General features: G+C 49.5%; 1 protein-coding gene across 39 annotated transcripts in view; it reads right to left on the bottom strand.

Annotated features, from left to right (window-relative positions):
- Positions 1 to 22,783, bottom strand: part of Celf4 (CUGBP Elav-like family member 4) — a 280,862-nt gene that overhangs the window by 27,584 nt on the left and 230,495 nt on the right. For 20 of the 39 annotated variants that reach the window (XM_070029254.1, XM_070029262.1, XM_070029252.1 and 17 more), the window contains exons 4-6: positions 2,017 to 2,142; positions 1,553 to 1,632; positions 1,002 to 1,145 (exon numbers count right to left, since the gene is read on the bottom strand). In XM_070029254.1, coding sequence (XP_069885355.1) covers positions 1,002 to 1,145; positions 1,553 to 1,632; positions 2,017 to 2,142 — 350 coding nt within the window. Of the gene's footprint in view, positions 1 to 1,001; positions 1,146 to 1,552; positions 1,633 to 2,016; positions 2,146 to 22,783 lie in introns of all 39 variants that reach the window. The other 19 variants (XM_070029251.1, XM_070029253.1, XM_070029259.1 and 16 more) reach the window with 1 other exon arrangement.

Here is a 22,783-nt window from a genome sequence, read left to right as displayed (position 1 = left end):
GCTATTAGAGGTCACCTCCTTGGAAGATGCCTGTATTCAAAAGTCATAGGGTGAGGAAGTGGCACTGTGGGTCAAAGTAGCAGAGTGCTAACCTTGAGCAAGAGAACACAAGGACAGAGCCCAGGCCCTGAGTTCAAGTCCCATCACCTACCAAAAAAAAAATAGGGAAGGGACAGGTGCTACCATGGCCAGTGCTGGCCAGGCATGGGTAAAGCCTGTTGTATGGGGTATATGATACTGTAAGTACTAGAGCTTGTTGGATGAGCCTCTGTAAGTGTAGCAGTTGTCCTAAATGGTCATAACTTGGAGTATGCTGGGTAGAAGAGACAGGAGTATCATAAACAGACCTCCAAGAATGTCATCACAAAGGTGAGAGGGGGCGGGAAGGGCTGTTTGAAAGTGTCTAAAGCTAGACAATAGTGCAGAAATAAGATGAGCTTCTGTGGTTACAATCAGAACCTTGGTGGACCACAGCACCACCATACAGGGACTTTTGTTCTATGCCTGGAAGCAATTGATGGAGATGCTGTAGGAGTGGGTTCAATGTGGAAGAAATGGTGATGGATCAGTGGCCTGAGGGGATCACAGGTGACTGTAGAAGACTTCAGGGGAAATGTGGTGTGAGGGCTTTGGGTAACTTCACAGGACCCCTTCCAGGAATGAACAAAAGCCCTAAGAACACCCTCTCTGAAAGGAATGGGAGGGAGTTGTGAGGAGCCCGTGCTACCTAGGATTCAGCACTGAGTTGGCTAAGGGGAAAGAGTGCTCAGGGTGACCCACCAGGAAGCTTCCTTTGAGCTCTTTCCAGAGCAGCAACCCACATCCTCCTACCATGCCACCCCAAGCTGCACTGGCCTTCTCTTAACTCCTTCCTTCTGAGGCCACATGCCCTGAGTCTATGCCTGGCCCTCCTCACTCTCCAAGGCAGAGTAGAATTTCTCTGGGACTGATGGGTGAGTGAGTGAGCTCCAGAACGTCAGCCCATCCCTGCCCCCACTTACTGCCTGAGCATAGGCTCCATAGGCCCCGAAGGGGATGGCCATGGGGTTGAACATGCCCATCTGGCCAGCCATCTGTTGCATTCGTCGCATGGTGCGTTCCTTGTCAGTGTCCGCAAACTTGACCACCAGACTGGATGAGGCTCCCTGAAGCCAGGATGATATGTCAGACCTACCTGCCCCAACATTCAGCCCTCAGCCCCAGCATCCCTTTCCCTGCCTGTCCTGCTCATCTCTGTGAGGGGCAATCCCCTATCCCAGATAGACACCAGTGTTTGCCTAACTGAGGTTTAAGGTCCAAACCCTGGGGTGGACATTTCCCATCTGGGTGATCTTGGGCAATTTCTTAACATATCTCTGGGCCTTGATGTCCTTGTTTGAGAAACAGTGATAAGGGCAATGCTTTCTTGTCTCTCAGGGATACAGTGATGGCAACAGATTGCCCCCCCCATCTCCCCGCCTCCCCTCCAGCAGTTGAGGCCTATGGGTGTGGACGTGTCCATTCATAGCTGTCCTGGTCCTGCCCTAAGGGACCCCTCACAGACCATACTCACAGGCATGGTCTGGCTGCCGTGTAGAGCGTTGATGGCAGCTTGTGCCTCAGCGTGGGAGGAGTATTTCACAAAGGCGCATCCTGAAGGGACAGGAAAAGCTGAGCCAAGGTCTGAAGGACCCCGGGGAGAAAAGTGGGCAGGTTGGTGGGGAGGAGAAGGGAAGCCTGGCAAGGTGGGGCACACATCTCAGGAGAAAACAGAGAGTTGAAGGAGAAGAGGAAAGAAAGAGAGAGAAGAGAGGAAGGGAGGGAGAGGGAGGAGGAGAGAAGGAGAGAGGGAGAAGGAGAGGTGCTAGAAACAAAGCCCACAGAGCAGAAAGACCCATAATCGTCCCCTCCCAGACCACATTCGGACCTCCTAGGATCTTCCAAGCATCCTTCCCCGGCTCCGCCCTGTCGGGATGGGTGGTGGTCCCCTCCCCGCCCGGCCCCGCGCCCGCCCCGCCCGCAGCCCCGCCCACACACCCTTGCTGTTGCCGTCCGGACCGCGCAGGATGGTGCACTCTTCAATGTTCCCAAAGGCCTCAAAGAGACGGCGCACGTCGTCCTCAGACTGCTGCTTGTTGAGCATACCCACGAAGAGTTTTCTATCTTCTAGAACAAATTTAGGAGATGCTTACCCGGGCCGGAGGCCGGGCAGCGCGGGGGCGGGCCCGGGGGGGAAAAGAGGACGCGTCCGAAGGGGGAGGGCAACAGGGGGATTGGGGAGAGTTGGGGAGCAGGGGCAGTGCTCAGCCAGAGAGGGAGGGGCATGGGGGAGGGGATGGGCGTAGCTGAGCTGGGGAGGGCGCGAGGGAGATATTGGGGGGCACAGGCGAGAAAGGCAGGGTAGCAGAGTTAGGGCGCAGCCAAAGGAGCCAGTGAGGTCTTAGGGAGGCAGGGGGTGAATGGCAGCCACTAGGCAGAAGCGGTCCCACCCCAATGGGCAAGCCCCTGGTCTGGTCCTTGGCCTGGACTACGTAGGTCTCTGGGCCTGCCCTGCGTTTCCTTCTCCTTCCTTGTGAACGTTGTCTTATTCAGGTGCCAGAATTATTTGCACTAGATATTTCTGCCGTGGGCCTTTGCTTATGCTGTTCTCTTTGCTGGGAGATCACTGTGGATCCCAAGGCCGAGTCTTCCTCTTCCCACATTGCCTCCACCCCCAAGGAGAGGCTTGTGGGGCCTCCCTTCCTTTACTCTCTGCCCAAATTTCAAAACGAGTTTGCCTGTGGAGTTGTTGTTTTTTTTTTTTTTAATAGTGAAAATACCGTACAGAGGGTTACAATTACATGGGCAAGGTAATGCGTGCATTTCTTATCAAGGAGTTGGTTTATATCTAGCTCTCCTCCTCTCCTTCACCCACAGGTCACTTCCTGGGGAAAGAGACTAGGTCTTGGCTGCAGCAGCAATACCTGGTGCATAGTAGGCCCTCAGTGGGATTAGAGAATGAACAGAGAAGGAAGGGAGGGAGGGAGGGAGGGAGGGAGGGAGGGAGGGAGGGAGGGAGGGAGGTCGGTCCTATTCCATTCCTAGAGGCACACCTCCTTTCTGTCTCACTTCACCTTGTCTGCATGCCTAGACTTAAACTTGGTCTTTCCTTTTCTGTAAAATTCAGCCTGAGCACTTTGGGGAAGCCTATTAGGTAAGATGCCTCACAGCCTACTCCCCCCCTCTCCCGCTCCCCTCCCTCAGGGCTGAGTGTCCAGTGTTTAGTGTCTAGTATTTAGTCAGCCCCACAACATGGATCTACAGAAGCTTGTAAATGGTTACAGAAGGACCCCCCCCCCCACATACACACACATTCAATGTTCCTCCTCTACTGTGACTTCCAAGGCAAGGTCATAAAGGGGAGCAAGCCCAGGTTGGCTCTCTTTGAGGATATTTGCTCTGTGGAAGACAACCACCATGCTGTGAAGGTCCCCAGTGAGCACCACACAGGGTCCATTGATGTCCCTAGTTGACAACCAGTATCAGATACCAAACCTGTGAGCAAATGAGTCCTCAGATATTCCATCTCCCAGCTTGTGAATCTTCTGCCTGAGGCCCAGACATCCTACAGCAGAAACAAGCCTTCCATGCTGTGCCCTGTGAATTCCTGTCTCTTGGAACCCATGGGCATGAGAAACATTTGTTTCACAACTTGGTTTTGGGCTAAATTGGTATGCAGCCACAGTAACTAGAACAGGGTCCCAGCGGTGGCAGTTCTCAGCAGGCACTTACTAGATGTTTGTGGACTAGTAAATGATTGACATACAGCCAAGTCTGCAAAAATGCAGACCCCTGAAACTGCAAACAGCCACATATTTGTGGTTTCCTCTAAATACAGGGCACTGAGGGAACCTGAGTCCCTCTGAACCTTCATTGCTGGGAGAGTTCACACAGAGCTGATGAGGGACTGATCCCCAGTTGGAAGCAAAACAGAGCAAGTTTCCTGGCTCCACACTGCTTCCCAAGCCTTTCCAATCCTCCTCTGCAGAAGCCCTGCCCACTCTCCTGTGGGCATATTCAGCACCGAGCAAGTTCTTAACCATGAGGGATGCTGCATCCCCGCTCCTCCTATAACTGGAGGGCACAGTGTCAGTTCCTATTACCAGTTCTGGGTCAGCTTGGCTCTCCATTACAGCTGAGCTGCAGCCAAAGCTCTGGGTCCACTCTAGCCTGGTCTGTTCTATGTCATGGTACTATTTGGGGGGGCATAGCTCACCCTATCACGAGGGCTACAGGACCCTCAGAGCTTACCAACTCCAAAGCCTGGGGTGGGAGCAACAAGGACTAGGATACCAAGAACAGGGTGGGAGGTGGAATGACAAGGGATGGGAGGAGGAGAAATTAGGAATAGAAAGAGGCAAAAAAAAAAAAAAAAAGGGAAACCAACTAGAAAGAAAGCAGAGAGAAGTGAGATGGGAAAAGAAAGGGAACTAAATCAGAATTTCCAGAAAACCACACGTTACAAATCCCTAGCCCTCCAGCTTAAAAATTCTGTATCTTCCCTTAGAAAGAAAAAGGAAGGGAAGGGAAGACACCTCCTCCATGGATCCTGATTTAAATGCTAGGACACAGCTCCTTGCCTTCCCTCTCCTGACGTCTGAATGTATTCCTTTATTATCATGATGACAGCTTTCTGATTGCATTAAAATTCATCCACACATGCCTTCCTATCCTGCCTCTTCCCTTTTGCCAGTGGGATCACCCCCCCCCCACACACACACATAATTCCTTCTCTCTTCCTCTTGAGTCTTTTACTTGCACACTTCTGAGGTGTAGCCTATGCCCTTTCTCTTGAGATCTTTCCAAATGCGCAGAGTACCAGGCTGCCCCTTCCTGCCCACACCAATTTTTCCAGAGGAACGGCAGTTAGCTCACATTTCTGGAAGATTATTTGAAACCAAAGAAACCTAGATCCAGATTCACTTCCTCCAAGTATTCTGGGATGAATTCCACCCTCCTCAAATTATTGTGTCTAGCGTCCTCAAACTTGTATTCTTGTATTCTTTTTGTATTCTTTTCACTCTGGGAGTGCTATTCAGGCTGGTCTTTCAGCTAAAGAGCTGGCAGGATTCTGAGTTTAGAATGGAGTCCCTTCTGGGTAGGTCCAGTGCTTTGCACCCAGCTTCCTTGGCTCCCAACTGATCCATACCCCATTTCTCTAGGCCTGTAAAATGGGGAGAGGTAGGCCATCCTTGAGGTGGTTACTAGGATTCCAGGAGATGTTGCAGGGATACTGCTTGGCAAGAAGTAATCATATCACTTGGATTTCTTTATGTAGGAAGAAGAAAGTAGGTGCTATACTCCCTTAGTTTTTCCTGCCCTGATTTGGCCAGAAAGGCTACTCCTGTAGTGAGGAGACAGATAATTGATTTTGAGAGGTCATCAGCTCCATGTGTCAGGATGGAGCGGCGGGGGGGGCGGGGGGGGGGAGGGAAGGGAGGAGCATCTGCAATAATAGGCTGGACATCTTCCTATTCTCCATCTCCTCTGTCCACATCCTTGATGGCCACTTCCCCCCCCCCCATGTTTCCAAGATCTTTTAGATCTGATCCCAACTTAGTTAACTTTCAGAGAATGACCCTGTTCTCCCAGCCAGGGACCAGTTGCCTCCAACTGGTTCAAGCATTCCTAGCCACTGCCTGGTTGTCTAAGCTAGGGTTTTTAGGTGACTGGAAGGCTGTGGTGCTCTTTCTCTCAACGGGAGCCCTCAGCTGTTGCCTCCCATGGTCAGGTGTGCAGGAATTGCTGCTCCCTCTGTAGAGGGTTCAGGTGGATATTACTCTGACTGGCCAAGGAAGGTGAGGTAAGGAAGAGCCAAAGGTGACCCTGAGTGAGAGGTTATTAGGCCCCTAAGGGGATCAGGGTGTGATAAACAAGCACAGAACAACATTGGGTGCCCAACATCCTCCTCTGATAGCCTAGCTGAGGTCATGGCACTGTGTTCACCGGAGCCCAGCTCAGGCAAGCTGGTCAAGATGCACAAGCCATGATTCAGCCCTGGCATCTTTACACAGACTCCTCCTGGGCAAGGGACAGAACAAAGGAAACATGGTTCTGCAGTCATCCAACAGCTGTTCACTGAGCATCTTCTCTGTGCCATTTACTGTTTTAAGCACTGGTTCAAACTCAGTGAAAAAGAGGAAAAGCCGCTCACTAGAGCTGACATTCAGCTGGGGAGACAGGCCATCAATATTAAGCAAGTTCCAAGATGACAGGGACTAGTGGTTCTAAGAACTGGTACTCTAAGATGAGGCCTTAGAGTATCAGAGCTGGCAGGTCTCAGGATAACACCAGGATCTCATGATTTCCTTCTGAAGAAGGTCCAGTGACATGGAAGCTCCGGGATACACAGTAAGAATCACAGCTGGGACTTGAACTAGCGCCAGCCTGTGGGATTTCAATGTCAGGGCCCCTACAGCTGATTTTTGTGCTTTTTATTTTTTACTCCAGTTTTGGGGCTTTAACTCAGGGCCTGGGTGCTGTCTCAAAGCGTTTGTGCTAAAGTTGAACACTCTACCGCTTGAGCCACAGCCTCATTTCTGGCTTTTTGGTGTTTAATTAGAGATAAGAGTCTCAGTGAACTTAGTTGACTGGGCTGGCTGCAAACTAAAATCCTTAGATTTCAGCCTTCTGAATAGCTAGGATTACAGGCATGAGCTACTAGTGCACCCAGATAACTTGTGCTTTTCAAGTGGAGTGTATGTCTGTAGATGTGTGGGAGCAGAGGAGGGGTAGGAATATGACCTTTCCATATGAACTAAACAACAAGGTAGGTGCCAGCCCCAGCTCTACTGCACCGGAGTGGGTAGGCTCCATGCTCACATGATCCACCTCTGCAAGGGAGTGGGCAGAAGTACTCAGTTTTGTGTTCAGTGAAAGGATTTACAGCTACCACAAGAGGTTCTAAGCCACAGCAGCTGAGATCCTCTCTGGTCATTCCTTGAGCAAGAATTTAGTGAGTTCTCATAGTGTACCTGGAACCTGATTACAAAGAGTATTTGAGATGAGTCTTGAGGACCATTCTGTGCTTTCACATTCACTAGGTTGGGAGATTGTACAAATGCTGAAACCCCTGGAAAATCCAGTCTTTGGACCATGAGTCACAGAGTCTCTGCCATGGAGTCCCAGGTTAGAGAGAATAGACAGGCCTGAAGAGTCTTTTAAGCTTGTAGGTCAGAAGGGGCTGGGTGAAGAGAGCAGGTGGGTGGATGGGCCTCTTGACCACACTTTTCACCTGCTCCCAAGAAGGGAACTGTGGCTGGGCTTGCAGACCAGAACCCTGGGGAGTTTGGCTGCTTTTCTATCTACCTCACACCTGCCCACCCTTCCACCAACATGTGTATCTCATATTTTCCCATTCTTCCATATTCTCTCAGAACTCCATCTGACTCTGAGTTTTGGGGTTTCCTAGGAAGTAGAGGTGCTTGTCAAAAGGTAGGGTCAGCCAGAATCTCTGTCCCACCAAGAAAGTGCTAAAGACTTTGACACTCAATGGGGTTTAGGCCAGAAGGATTTGCCTTATAAAAGGAGAGTTCAGAAAACAGAAGCAGGCTAGACCTTCAGGATCAGGGCAGGCCCCTAAAGGCGCCCTGCAGGCTCTGCCTTAGCTGTCTCCACCCCTACCCCAGCTCAGCCAAGCTACAGGAGCATCTTGCTGGCCGCTCATGGTGAGTGGCCCCTGAGGGAGAAGAGGCGGTGACAGCAGTGCCACTTGACTTGCCAAATGCCAGCATCCTGGTGCTAATGCTCCAATTCCGGTTTAATTTTCAAAATTTGATTCGCTCATTACCATTGGCACTAAACAATATTTCCTGCTTAAGGATAGACGGCTGCTGGGGCACTGTGGGCGAGTGTTCAGATGGTTAATGCCTTTTATTACTGCAATAGACTTTTACTATTCTCTTCCCTCCAGCTGCCGAAGGAGCGCCAGAGGAGGGAGACCTGAGCTGGGGAGAATCCTGGGGTTGGGGCCAGGGTAGAAATAAGCGCCTTTGAGGGCTGTGGCTGGTGGGTAGACACCTGCCGAGAGACATGGAGACTCAAGGGCATCTGTTTGGGATTGGGGAGAAAAATGCCAGCTATTTAGGATGACAGAGCTGGTGGATTCTCCCCTGCTCCAAAAGCTTTTGTCCTGGGGCTGCATAGCATCAGGCAAGAACATAGAGACCTTAAGCACTCTGCAAACCCACCCCTCAGCTACTGGGCAGAGCCTGAAAACCTGGCAATGACTCACACAGGACCCTCCGGGATCTCTTGGGCAATTGGGATTCTGTGGGTTCACTCCCCATACACAAAGTGCCTTCTAGTTAGTTCTTGGATTCCAGAACCATCTGGTTGGTGCCTGAGCCCCACAGGTGTGAGTCTAGGGGTAGAGGGCACTTCTTCTTCTCTAACTTTGTCTGTGGATCAGGGAGGAACAGGACGGATAAGGAGGGGACAGGGTTCCAGAGAGGAAAAGAAGCGATGCTGAATCCTGGCCCTACCATTTTTTGGCAGTACAGTCTTAGCCATGGCATATGCCCTCCTTGGGTAGAGCCATGTGGGGGATAAAATGAGTTCGAATACATGAGGCTTTTAGTACAGTGCCTGGCAATGAGTGAATGTTCAATAAATACCAGTTATTATGAGTGCTAATAGCCATTACTGCCACTCACCCACAGGGGTACCAGCTGGTGGGAAAGAAGCAATACCCACTCCTACCATCTATGTCCATCAGGGACACTAAACTGAATAATGATTCCGGCCCAGGCCAGCCTGAGAAGCCAGATTTCCCTTTGCACCACCCTGACCATCTGGCATCATTTTAGGGCCCAGGGAGATGTTCCCCATCCTCTTACCTAGATTGAGCCAAAACAAGAAACATTTCCCCCCAGATCTTCAATGAACATCCTTCTAAGCCATTACACCATGAATTCTCTCAGTCCAGATCAATCAAGTCCAAAGGGAAAATAGGGACTACATCGATGCATCTGCATATATGTCTTCATAACTCTCTCTCAGCCGCAGACCTGCCTTCCACATAGTGGTCCTTCTCTGCCTTCCCTGACAATTGCCCACATTTGGGCTGGTGCAGCCACTTTCCAGCATTGCTGTCCATCCCAGGGTTGCAGGTCTAAGTTTGGATCCCTCTGCAGCTGTGTGACCAAACTGGCTAACCCCCTAAGAACCAGTCCCTTCACCTGGGACATGGAGTCACTGGCCAGGTCTCAGGAGGGCTGTCATCTTAACTGATCCAGTAGAAAGGACAATGCCCTTCCTCCTTCCCCCACCACACTGTGGCAGTCAGAGCCAGTGACATGCAGCTGGGCTGGGAGCTGCCTCCCTCCTGAGGATGAAAGCCTTCCTGCCTGGGAAGAGGCTGAAGGAGACATCAAACCAGATCAAAGACTACTGAGAGGGGGATTTGAGGGGGGGATGCAATGGAATGCAAATGAAGACCCTCACCCAGCTCTGGCCCCAGGGGTGAGGCAGTGCCAAGCCTTGATCTGCTCGTTTCCCTCCAGGACTGGCACTGTTTGATGTTAGGGTGGGAGGAGACAGGAGCTGAGGAAGGCATCCAGTTCCCCTTCCTCGCGTTCCTTTAGCCAGCTCCGTCTTCCAAAACCTTCAGACGCATCAGCAACCCTCCTCCTCCTTTCTCCACTGGGTAGAGACACCACAGCATGACAGTGCTTCCTCACTGGCACTGATACAGACACACGCAGTTGGTTCAAATTCAAAGCAGAGCTGAAATCCTGCCCTGGCTTCCACTCTCACTTGGAGAACAAGCCCACACCTACACGTGGCCTGTAAGGGGCTCCACAGACACCCCATGCTTCACTGCCCACCCTCCTCCTCTCCTCTGCAAATGCAACGCCCATGGGCGTTCCATTCATGGTTGAATGTCTGGTGCCTAAAGGGCCTGGCATGTGGTAGAGGCGCAATCAATATTTGTTGACATGAACAAATGATTCCTCCTGCTCGGTGGGTTAGGGGAGTTGAATGGTGATGGGTGTCACAGATGAGGTGCTGACCCCCAAGGGCCCTCTGTGTGTCCTCTGGAGATGAGTGGGCAGTAGCCATAATGGGAGCCCAGTGATAAGTCAAGTGAAGATCTATGGATCTGGGTGTGAAGAGGAAGCAAAGAGGTTTGAGCTGGACTCTCAGGTCCACACAGTAAAGCAAGGCTTGCCAGGTGGGAGAGACAAGGGGAAGATACCCTAGCTCAGGTACAAAAGCAAGGAGAAAGGGTGGCATGTAGCAAGAAAGAGCAGCAATCACACAAGTGTTTACACATGCACATGTGTACATACACATGATACACACGTGCCCATACACACACAGACACACATACAACACTCTTCTTCCACCAATTAGGATCTGAGCACTTCCTTGAAGGTCTCAGACTTAGAAGCTCATCTTTTACCTCTGCATACTGGACTCTGGGGCCATTCTCCTCACCTGAGCAGATCCTTGCTGCATATGCCCTCTGGGCTCAGACTAGCTCTCTAGCTCCCAGCATCTATGTGTCTTCTATGGCTCACTGGTCCCAGACCCACCCAGTATCAGTGTCACCCAGTCTCTACACAACAGCCTTCAGGACTCAGCTCTAGTATAGAGAGGAGCCTCCTCTGGGGCTAGTCTTGCCCTGCCCTGTCATTTTCAGCTGTCTGTGGTTGCTGTTCACTCCAGGAGATAGTTCTGACTGCAGTAAAGGTAAAAATCCACCTGGTTCTCATTTACCCCAACAGTCACTAGGCTACTGAGGTAAGTACTCCACAAGTATGATGGGCATTTATAATCATTTCCACTGTACAGATAAAGAAACTGAGGCACAGAGAAGATAAACATTTTCCCCAACTATTTACACCTGGTCTTTGATGAAGACAGGACTCATGCCCAAGGTGATCTAAACTGAGCCAAACTCTCAGGTCATCTTTCTTCCTGGTGGAAGAAGATGCTGCATGGTGTTGTCATTCCATGTCCTCTCTGTCTTTGTGCAGATAATTGGCAAAATATCCAATCACTATATTGCTTTGTGAGGGCCAAGGCTCAGCTCAGAGTTCCAAAGGGCTGATTGATGGGTGAGGCAGCAATCACCTCCTACTCAGCGCAGGATCGAGCTCGTGGCTGTTTCTGATTGTCTAGAGGCCCCCAGTGATACCTCACAACCCTCTGAGTCTTCTTAGCCCCTTGCTCAAGACATCCAGCTGTTTTAAAGTCAGGGCTGAGTGCTTGGGTGGATCCTGGGTGCTCAAGAGGTAAATCTCTCTCTTGTTTTGGAGTCTGCAGGTCTCCTACCTTTCTGCCTCTAAGCTGAAAGTGTCCTCTCTGTCACACTAGCACCATCTCTCTTATTGCAGTCTGCCCCTCCCTAGTGCCCCACGCCCATTTAGTCTCCTAGAAACAGAGCTAGAACTCTGAAGGGCCCCACCAATTCCTTCCCTCTTCTCTCTTGTATTCTAAGAGGTGATATTCTGGAATGGGGTCCCAAGTTGGACTGGAGCTGAGCTCTGAGATTTGGTGCTGATGAGGAGTGTGGAGGCCATACCCACCCCACCCACAACGTCTTTTCCTGACCTGCCATCTGTGAGCCTGCATCAGGCTTCCCAGTGGGGGCCTGGGGCGCCGTGGTGGCTATACGTAGAAGTCACCTTTCGCTAGGGCGGTGGTGCGCAGCCGTCTCTCCAGGTAACTGATTATACATTTGATCTGCTACATTATCCTTACCAGGCACACGGCACACGACAGACGGCCCGGAGTTCTGTGGGGACGTCTCAGCAGCCGAACCCTGTTGTCTAATGGGGTTTCCACTGGCGTCTGGCACACTCTCCGGCATTTCACCCATCACAAGATAATTTATAGCATAATGGGGACTTTTTTTCTTTATTTCATGTGGGAGCATAAATTATGGCCAGTTTGTCCTCAACTCTCAAGGAGACAGACAGAGCAGGGCTTCTTTCCGTGAGGGGAGTGCATTGCTGCAGGGGCTGGGCCGGGTGGGGGGTCCACGGGGGAGGAGGGTTGAAAGGAAGAGAGACCAAGGACTAGAGTGAAAAAAAAATCTCTCCTGACAGGGCAAAGAATCGATTCCAGGTGGCCACAGTCCTGAGGAAGAAATAAAAGACCCACTTGGAGCTGTTTGTCTCTATTAACCGAGGAGCGGGGGCTCATTAGCTGGGTAGCACCACTGAATAGTGATAAAGCCACAGGGCGGTTGTCACTGCCTGCAGATGACCTGGCCACAGATCTGCCTCTACTCTTCATCACAGGCTGACTCTCATGCGAGCCCCAGACCCTCCTAGCTGTGGCCCAGTTTCCCACAGCCTCACAGAGGGGATGGGCACTCACGATCTCTCCTGAGACCTCTGTCTCCCCAGAGATACAACACATCCTGCCAGTGCTAGAAGAGCTGGACAAACTGCCTGCCCCTCTGGCCCACCACCTATTTTAACATTATGGGTGTGACCTTGTCTCTTGTGGGTGATGGAGTAGCCAAGAGCCTACTGACTGACTTGGGGTAGATACTAGGTGCTTGTCTAAGAAAGAAGAGCCACATTAGTGGCTGCAGGTCCCAAGGCCACTCCCATTTCTGGTTATTGCTAGGACCTCTGGGGATCCTGGGTAGGGTCAGCAGAGGCTGGCTACCTGTCTCTGCCTCCTGCAGTATGACCCAGTGAGGGGCATTTCCTGAATACCAGCAGGAGTCCCACTGGCTTCCATCAAAATCAGGATGCAGCCCAGAGGAAGGTGAACGGAAGTGCAAGTGCAGGAGTCTTGGATCTTGTAAGATGGTAGTCCTCAGCTGTGGCTGATATAAAGGTCACTTGGTGGCTTTTAAAATGGCAGGTGCATAGGACTGGCCCCTAAAATGTGGGGTTTAATGATTAACGTGGAGCCTGGACATCAGTGTGTGTGTCTCTCTCTGTGTGTGTGTGTGTGTGTGTGTGTGTGTGCGTGCATGTATGCCTGTCCTGGACTTGAACTCAAAGCCTGGACACTGTCCCTGAACTTCTTTTGCTCAAGGATAGTGCTCTAGCACTTGAACCACAGCTCCACTTCCAGCTTTTCTAGTAGTGTACTGAATATAAGAGTCTCATGGACTTATCTGCCCATGCTGGCTTTGAACTGTGATCCTCAGATCTTAGACTCCTGAGTAGCTAGGATTACAGGTGTGAGCCACTGGCACCTGGCAGCATCAGTATTTTTGATTTTGGTTTTTGAAAGCTATTCCAGTGGCATCAGTTGGAAGCTGGAGCTGGGAAAGGCTGCAATCAGCCTTTGGTAGGCTGTCCTCTCTCCTGGGGTACTGCATCTCTGGTCCTTCACCTTCATGCAAGAGTAAAGTCCTTCAGACTACAGGAATCTGGACCTTGTTGGCGCTAGGAGGGACACCAACACCTCCATCTGTGCCCTGATGTCTAAGACTAGATATGCCTCCTATCACTCCAGGAATCCTCCTAATAAACACTGTCCTAATTTTGGAAGGCAGGGTGAGGGGTCATTCTCTAGGTCAGTAGCCCTCCAATGGCTTTGCAAGTCCTCTTCTGTTTCTCAATTTTTCTTTCTTACGGCCATCTTCCCTCCATTCAGCAGACCATCCCTGCTCTGAGAGGGGAGACTCGGGCTTTTCTTTAAACAGCCCTCCACTTTCTTTTCTCTCCTACTTTGATCCCATTATCAAGCCCTCCTAGAGACGCTGCTGCCCACCCCCCATGGAACTCAGAAGGCCCATGCTTAAGTACACACTGTATTAACTCATGACTGATAATGGAGTCCAGATAGACATAGAGATAGATGGATAGAAGGCATGATTAATAAAGGCTAGATACCCAGATTAAATGTTTGATGATAGATAGATACACAGATGAGAGAAAAATGATTGCAGAAAGCAGATAGATTTATGATGGATGGCACATAAAGAGCAATAGGTAAATGTGGATGGATGGATGATGGCTGAGAGGTTTCTGAGGACTTCAGATAATGGGGTCTAAATGTAAAAGGTCAGAAAACTCATCCTGGCCATCCATATCTGTGGGAATGCTGGCTCTCAAAAGAAGGAACTATCCTCTGCTCCAGACCAACCTTGAAACACCTTGCCTTTCAACTCAGAGCCTGGACTCTCTGCTGTCTTTGTGTGGGCTGGTTTACTGTGAACATTTGAAGATCATCTTGGTTTCTCTGAGCCTACAACAAGTAAGGACCTTCTGAGCCCCTGCTGTACCTGATGAAGTACCCCTTTCCTAGGGGATACTGCTTCAGTCTAGATACACTTGCTCTTCATAGGTCAAGGCTGGGTCCTCAACCCCTCACAGCTGGTTAGTTTTCGGTGTAGCAGACCTGATGCCACCCTATAGTTAGATGGCAGGTGTTGGCCCACACCCTGTACGCAAAAATGGATCCACTCACACTCTCAGCCAAGGACCCTGGCTTGATAGGGGCTAACAATAGCTAAATTATCTTGAGCACTCACCACTGACCAAGAACTATTCAAAACAATTAAATGTTATTAGGTGGGAGACTTACAGATGAGAGGGTTTGGCAACTGACTAAAAGTCCCAGAGCTAAGTAACAGCACAGCTAGGTTTTGAACCCAGATGCCCTGGTTTCTGAGCTCCATCGAAGCTCCATTAAAGGTAGATCCTTTACCTTACTTACCAGACCAGGTGAGCTCAGGAGACCACCTGGCCCTGGGGACTGCATGACTTGCATTGTGCCCAATGACTAATGACCTTGGAAGAGAGTATCAGCTTCCTCAAGAGAATAAACTATTATTTTGAAAGGTGGCAGCATATTCACTGTTGGTGTGTGGCGGGCACTGCTAATAATAGAGGAGCCTGATCTTGTCATTCAGTGGGGTCCCCTGGGGAATTCTGATTGGCAATATTTGGTTACTGTGAAGTTTAGTTTACAGAGTGACAGAAAAGGAATCTCTCATGTGGCAGAAACCTTTATGCTAGCTCTGGGCTGTCCTAGATCCTTGCTTTACCTACCAGTTAGTCATATAGGCAGCTAAGGCTGGGACTTTGGGTGAGGAAGAAGAGACTAAAGTGGCTAGTGGAGAAAAAATAAATAAAACCTGGAGGTGAAGACAACAGCTCTGTCTGGATCCACCCTTGGTGGTTAGAGGAAGTGCTCTCTGCCTGTGCCCACTCTTCTCCCGGCCATGGCAGTTGGATGGGCAGAGCAGTAGTGCCACCCCAAGCTTTGTCTTCCCTTTGTCTGCCAACTGTATCACAAATGCCTCATTTATAGTTCTATGTGACTGTTTTTCAAATGGATATAGAAGCTGTTATGATTTAAAAATACAACCCCATTTGAAAGCATTACCCAATTCAAGGTAGCTTTTTTTGTCATTTTGCATTCTCTCAAACAATGGATACTCAGAGTCTAACATCTGTCAAAGGGGGTGCTGATGAATTTTTGATGTAAAATAATGGCTCCTTCACCTTGAAAAGTCTGGGAATGCCGATCCAAGGAGAGGAGTGGGAATTAGGGGAGCAGCAAGTGCTGTAGCCCAGTGCATCCCAGGCTGGTCTCAGCTCACCAACAAGACCACAGCATCCCCCTTTCAGAGGCAGGACGGGAGGGATACCCAAGTATGCAGTGAGCAAACCACATCTGGCCTTCATCTCCATAAGCTGCCAGAAACCTGGGCCTGGTTTCAAACCTTCTCTGGACCCTGAAACTCATCCTTTGACATGGCCAAAATTATGATACTCAAAAGAGCGAGAGTGACTGCATCTCATAACAGTTTCCTGGGGATAAGTGGGAGTGTGAGAATCTCTGCTCACGCGGGGATAGGAGCCTCATGTATTTACCATATAACATAAGCTCCAGAAGCAGTGCTGGAATGAAAAGCTAGCTACAGTGATTCATGAACAGAACACTAGTGCAGTCTGAGCAAACTCCAGGTTAAGAAGGAAATCAGGAACCTCTACCCCCTGCCGGCTCCCCCTCGGTTCCACCTCAAGCACTTGCAAGAAGGTCCAACCACATACCCTTGAGTGATTATGGTCCATCTTCAACAAAGGTGAAATGGGAAGCCATCTTGGATTTAGCAGCTAGGGACTTAGGATATATTTCCTATTGGCTATATCCGACTCTAGGTTTGGGACAGAGGCTCAGGCTAGTAAGTCTCTGTCTCTACTGGAAAATTAGTTAGGCTGCAACAATGGGCTGATCAGATGGTATTTAAGAACCCTTTAACTGACTGGTGATAGCTCACAGAGTAGTCATCTAGACTCATGAGGCTCCTGCATTTCTCTACCCTAGTGACCTCTGGCTTAATTACCAGCATTCAAAGATGTTCACTAAAATATTTGATTCTGCCCAGGTCTTCTCAGAACCCACAATGAGAATCAGTGCTTTTTCTAGCCCTTGGACCGGCTGGTTCCTGGTTCCATCACAGTAAGTCTGTATGATCCTTTCTATAGTCTAAATGGTCATGTCCTTCCAAAATTTATCCCTTGAAGTCTTGACCCTCAGGTGATGGTGTCAGAGACTTTGGGCAGCTGACTAGATCATAAGGTCACAGCCCTTCAAAATGAGATTAGTGCCCTTGTCCTTATAAAAGAAGGCTGAGGATGCTAATATGTCCTTTCTCCATAATAAGATTATCAGTCTCTCTGATCCTGGACTTCCTTTCCTCCAGAAACATGAATGATAAATTCCTGTTGTTTATAAATTACTTACTTATGGTATTTTTTGTTGTAGTACCTGGAACAATTAAGACATTACTGTTGAACACTTTGTTGGTTCCATGATAAGTACCAAGTTGGAAAATATTTTAATGAAGTATATCACAAGGCCTTAATCCAAATGAATGAGGGTCTATGGTGTCATATCTGGCCATCTGACGGGAGAAAGTTGCTGGATAGCTCTAGGAACACACATTGTCCTGAAATCCTCAAGCACCTCAACGGAAGTGCCCACCCACTCTTCCTCAGGCTGGGTTGTGTAGGGAAAAACCTCCCAAGAGAACATTCCTGTCTAGCTTTCCTCCTCAGTGCCGGAAGTGACCTATACAGGCCATGTGGTACTTAGCACTTAGAGGAAAGTTGTTGAGGTTATTAGTGGTGCCTAATGATATTTGCATAGATTAACAGACTTTAATGCAATCATGAATGCCAAAATCCCCAGAAAATAATGAAGAAATCCATTACAAAGTCATAAAGTAACTAAGTCAATATAGTAATAACTTGATCCTGTGTTAGCAATAATTTCATCTCCTGCTGCAAGGCAATTTTATAATACACACTGTTTCTGGACACTTTTATAAATTTCACCTTTGTTTGAGATAATTAATTAACAAAAATTTTAAAATGCTGCTGGTATTTCATACAGCAAATTAGTCATTAGTCTAAACTGGCAGGCTGTAGTAAAACTTATTAAGATGGATGTGCTAGCTTCTCTTCAAGTGGCCTGTAGTCCTCTCATGGCAAGGTTTGGTGGCTACCTGGTTTCAGTGGCTCAGGAGGACAGTCAGAATCAGAAGGACACTATAAAGTGTAACTGAGGCAAGAGACAGGTTTGCTGGGCACTCCTGAGGGATCTGCACCCTCCGGTTTAGGGCCTCCATATACTGTGTTAGTGTCCTAGGGCTACCACAAATGAAGTGCCACAACTGAGTGCCTTCAGACAACAGAAATCTATCCTCTAGTGGTGTAAGAGGCAGGAAGTCAATCTCTGATAGAGAGGTAGGAGTGTCTTGCCCTTTCTCAATTCTGGTGCTTGGCTGCAATCCTTGGCTTTCTTTAGCTTATACTAGTTTCCATCAACACATCTTATTTTCCCTGTGGTTTTTTGTGTCGGTATCCAAATGTAGTCCCTCTTCTAAGGATGTTAGTATTGCTGGGTGTAGAGACAACCAGAATTCTGTATGATCATGTCACATTTTAAAATGGGCCTTTGTCCATTTCTGGATCTCATGGTGCCTCAGAGGGGATACTACCCCAAGAGTTTTCTGTGTTCTGGAGTTGTGCCAATTAGTAGGGCTAGATTTGATCATGTTGTTTGTATACTAATCCTCTCCGTTTTTCTTTTGGCCAGTTCTGGAACTTGAACTCTGGGCCTGGGTGCTGTCCCTGAACTCTTTTTCTCAAGGCTAGCACTCTACCACTTGAGCCACAGAGCCATTTCTGGCTATTTCTGTGATTAACTGGATGTAAGAGTCTCATGGACTTCCTGCCTAGGCTGGCAATCCTCAGATCTCAGCCTCCTAAATAGTTAGGATTACAGGCATGAACCACTGGCACCAGGCTCTCATTCTCTTTTTTTTACAATGCTTTCTCTCCCCTTCCCATCCTGAAAACAAATCTCTTTGTTGGTGAAGAAGGAATTAACACACAGTCAAATTCTCCTGTTTTTGCCTAAATATCAGCTTATAATTTGCTTTCCTGGAAGATGTAATTGGTGCATCTCAGGTGGGAAGACATCCGATACACACCCTGGGGTACCACCTTAGTCCTGCCAGTGTCTGTCATTCTGGGCCACAGAGGTGAAGAGTAGCCTTTCTCTGGGGCTCTAGTTTGAGAGCAAGGAGGCATTTCCCTGAATATGTTTCATCTTTGTCTAGGAAGGGGCTCATGAAAGCTCCTGTCCCTGAGGTCTTAACTGAATGCTGGCTTTGTTCATCTCCTATTCAAATCCCAAGGCTATTCTAAGGGGCTGGGAAAAGGGAGCTGTCTATTTGTAGAAATGAGAAATAATATCATGTCATTATTACTTCACAGAGGAGGAAACTGAGGTACATTCTATCTTCACCATTAAGATGGAATATGATGCCACTCACACCCTCCTTGGAAAGCCAGGACTGCAGTCCACAAACAGTCACAAACACCACCAGAAGAGGGAAAGCATGCAGATGTCCCAGGGTTTCTCTCTGCTACTATTTGTAGGTGAAGAGCAGGGCTTGGGGGTCAAGGCCTGCCTTCTGTCCTGATTCATCTCTAAAGAACTGTGTCCTGATCCTGGTGATGTCACTTCCTGGGTCTTTGACTTCTTTTGTGAATGCAGCAATGTGACATTACGGTGTCCTGCTCCCTTTCGGAGGGGCTAAAGTGTGGCATTCCTCACCATGCCCACCCTACCCACTCTCCTTTTCCTCCCTCTCTTGGCCTTGAACAATAGCTGACAAGCTCTTATTATCATTTTCCACTGGCATTCTTGTTCCTGTCTGCCCCCTACCCTAACACAGTAAATCCTAGGAGGCCAAGGATCACTTAGCACTGAACACAGGACATGGAAGATGGCTGTGGTCCCTGTCCTTTGTGGAACTATCAAACAGATGAATAAAATGGATGAATATAACCTAGTCAGGTTAAGAATCCCCAGGCAAGATCAGAGTACAAGTGGTATTTGGCTAGGATAGGGGCCTCTGAGCCAACTTGCTCTCAACCCCATGTGGCCACCATGAGGGAGATGCCCTGAATACGGCAGACTGGATGTAGAAGTGGGGGGCCTGAGTCAGTGACCTAGGGCAAGCGCTTCAAAAGGCAGAACAACCCCAGCTCTGTTAGGGAAGTCAGTGTTGTGTGCAGAGCTTTTCTTGATTTCTATGTTGTTTTACTGTGTCCTTCCTTTAGAAGTGTGGGGTGGGAAAGGAAGGTGCCTGTCACCTGGGGCCACATAGCTCATTGGAGCAAGTCTCAGAGATCAGACAGAGAAGTGAGACAGAAAGGGACCCCTTTGTCTCCTTCCCCCCCCCCACCTCATCAAGGCCTTCTCATTGCAAGTGCTGGGATGATCATAGGGCCAAGGAGGAAGGAGTTCTAAGGGGCCAGGGTCAGAGATCTTGGTGGAAGGTGAAAGGAAGGGGGTGGGGTGGCGTTCCGAGGCCTAGGAAACCTCTGTCCTGATGGAAGACAGGCACTGCGGACTTGGCTGTTTCCTGCAGTGAGAGCCAGCGCAGCCTCACTCCCCCCCATGTGTCACTTAATGTTTGCAGTTAAGTATTTACAGATATGTTCCCATGGCAACTGAGGCCTCAAAGTTACTCTCACAATTCTGTTTTTCTCAAATGTGTTTCTCTGCTTGATTGCACAGAGTTTTCTGGAAGCTAGCCAGGCTGTTAGTCACATTCTCAGCCCTGTGCTCCAGAGCCTTCACCCCCTCCTGCTTCAGATCCCAATATCCAGACGCACAGCCTCCTGTGGCCTATCTTTCCTCACTTGCAGACCTGGCTGGTCATTCGGGGTTCAGGAGCTTAGAACCTACAACCTGCACCAGCTGGATCCTTCCACTTGCTGGATACCCTGCCAAGTCTCCCGTACCCAGGAAGCTTGCCCCCACTTTCCCACCCATGAGGCAGACCTGAGAGCCAGTGGCTCTCTGAGATTACTTAAAGGGGCTTCCTTCCTCCTCCGCTGTTGTAGATGTGCCTTGGTTGCATTACACTTGATCCCATCCATCCCTAGTACTTTCTCCTGGCACTGTCCATGTGCATTCAGCCATTGCATACTGGAGCCCTACTCTGGGCCAGGCACTTGCTAGGTGCCAAGATACCAAGGGAACAGGAGAGTCTTTAGGGATACGGTCCATGTCTTTAAGTAGGGAGAGGTACTTGATGATTAAGAAAATATTGCGTCTATGTGTGAACAAAATAAAATGAAGGTGACAGATGGTACCCCTGGCAGGGGCTGTATTAGGTTGGAAGTCAGGTCCCAGTGACAGGGATGTTATTGCTGAGTTGTGAGGTGAGGGCAATTGGTACCTTGGGGGAGGTGCCTGGCAAAGGAAACAGCCAGTGTGAGGGCTGGAGCAGGGATGTGGAAAGACCTGCCATGAGGCCTAAGGCAGGAGTGATCAATAATAGCCCTGAGATATCAGTACCAGGGGAGGTAAGGGCCCTGGATGTCCCTGAGTGTGGGTGACAGAAGCCCCTGAAGGGACTGGTGTGTGGGCACAGGTGGAGGAAGGCAGTCATCCTGTTGGCAGAGAAGGCTCAGAGTGTGTGGGAGATGAGGAGAATGGGCAGATAAGTGAGGCTGTAGACGGGCTGGAGAGGACTCTAAGGTTACTTCCTGTAATTCCAGTGAGTCTTGTCACCCCAGTTAGAGGAAACGGACACTGCAGGTTTCCCCAACAGCACACATGCCTGTGCCTGCCTGATCCTCTCTTCCAATATTTGGCATCACAAGAAGGCAGAGGCAGCAATGATCTCTCTCCACCTCTTCCCCCCAGCTGCCTATGATCAGGCAGGGTTTGGGGCCAGATGGCACCTCCAAGCTCAGATCTGCCCTGGGTGGAGGCTCTTTTTCCTCTGTGCCGCCCTTCTTCCTATCCACTAAGCTCGGGGAGCTACCATCTGGGAGATGCTGGAAGCTTTAGTTCTGTTGGACCCTGCTAGAAGAGAGAAGGCACTGACTCTGCTCATGGCTCCTGCAGTGTCTGTATCACTATTGTAAATGATTTGTTGCTGGCATTTAATTGATGTTCTAAGGACAGTTGACGTTTATGAGACCGTATGGAAATGCATGTTCTCGTTCGTACACATCATGGCATACATAGGGCTCTCTGGCATGGTGTGGCTGCTGGCTTCCTGCTGATGCCATCACCACAGTTGAGAGCTTCCACCTGCTCTGGACCTAGGATGGCAGAGATGAAGGTGGGCTGTTGGTACAATCTAAAATGGCAGGTGATCCGGAGTTGTACAGTATGCATTTTGATATAGCTTTGGAATGTATGTTCATGTTCATAGTGAATAAGTTTGATGCTTCTGAGAATTGGGGCCATTTTAGAAAACAGTCCCAAGAACACATTGGAAGACCTGCCTGTCTGATACCCACTGGCCACCCCTTCCTGGTAGGGATGGATCCAGTGAAGGTCCTAAGTTTCCCAGCTCATCAGCTCATCAGCTCATCCCTCTACAACCTTCCATCTTCTCCTGCCGATCAAATCTGCTATCTCTCAGAGACAAAGTCCCGGCCTTTATGACATGGAGATTCAGGAGCCCTGTAAAGTACCTCCTTCAGGGACCAGAAGGCTGACACTGCCTCTATCTCTTTAACACTGTGGCCACCTCAATTGTCCCTCAAGTTACCAACCAACAACCAGCCCCTGGCAACCCCATCCAGATGCACCAAGAGAGGCCTGAGCACACCTAGGAGATGGGAACATTCAAACCAGCAGCCACCTCTGAAAGCCCAGAGGCGCTCACTGGGTAACACATATCCTGGAGGAGGTTGGCAGAAAGAAGGTGAAGCAGTTTCCTAGGGGCTGAAAGAGATGGAAGACTTGGGCCTGAAATGGTACTGTGATGTGCCTGGCTAGTGAGAGCCTTCTCTCAGACCAGTTGGTAGGAGCCTTTGAAAGAGCTGGAAGAGCAGGGATGGAGTAGCTGGGGCTGCTCATGTCCACCCTTTTCTAGAGCTCAGCTTTCAGGTCCATATTCCTGGAGCAGAACAAAGCAGCAAGGAGCCATGGTGGCCTGAAGGACTGCATGTCTCATTTAAGTCACTGCAGAGACTGGGGTAAGGTGAGGGGGGAAGAAATGGGGAGCCCTTGGATATAGTGTGCTGAGCTGAAGGAAGTGGAGGGGGGATAAAATAGGAAAGCAAAGCAAGCTGATGAATGGGAAGGAGGTACCCCAAATGCTCCATTGTTCTCAACACTTCCTTTGGCTTTTTTTTGAGTGGGCATAAGGGTGAGAACAAGCCAGACTGGAGGCTGGAGACAGAGGCATGGTGGGTAGAGGTGTGGGCAGAGCCCATGGCCTCAGAAGGCCCAAGCCCTCAAAGCTGTGAACAAGGGCAGTGCCTGCTCAGATTTAAAGCATTCTCTCCTC

Source organism: Dipodomys merriami, unplaced genomic scaffold, assembly GCF_024711535.1.
Source record: "Dipodomys merriami isolate MVZ:Mamm:240054 unplaced genomic scaffold, mDipMer1.0.p SCAF_2, whole genome shotgun sequence".
NCBI lineage: Eukaryota > Metazoa > Chordata > Mammalia > Rodentia > Heteromyidae > Dipodomys > Dipodomys merriami.
The sequence above is the reverse complement of the archived record's forward strand: the minus strand, read 5'-3'. Positions and strand labels throughout refer to the sequence as shown.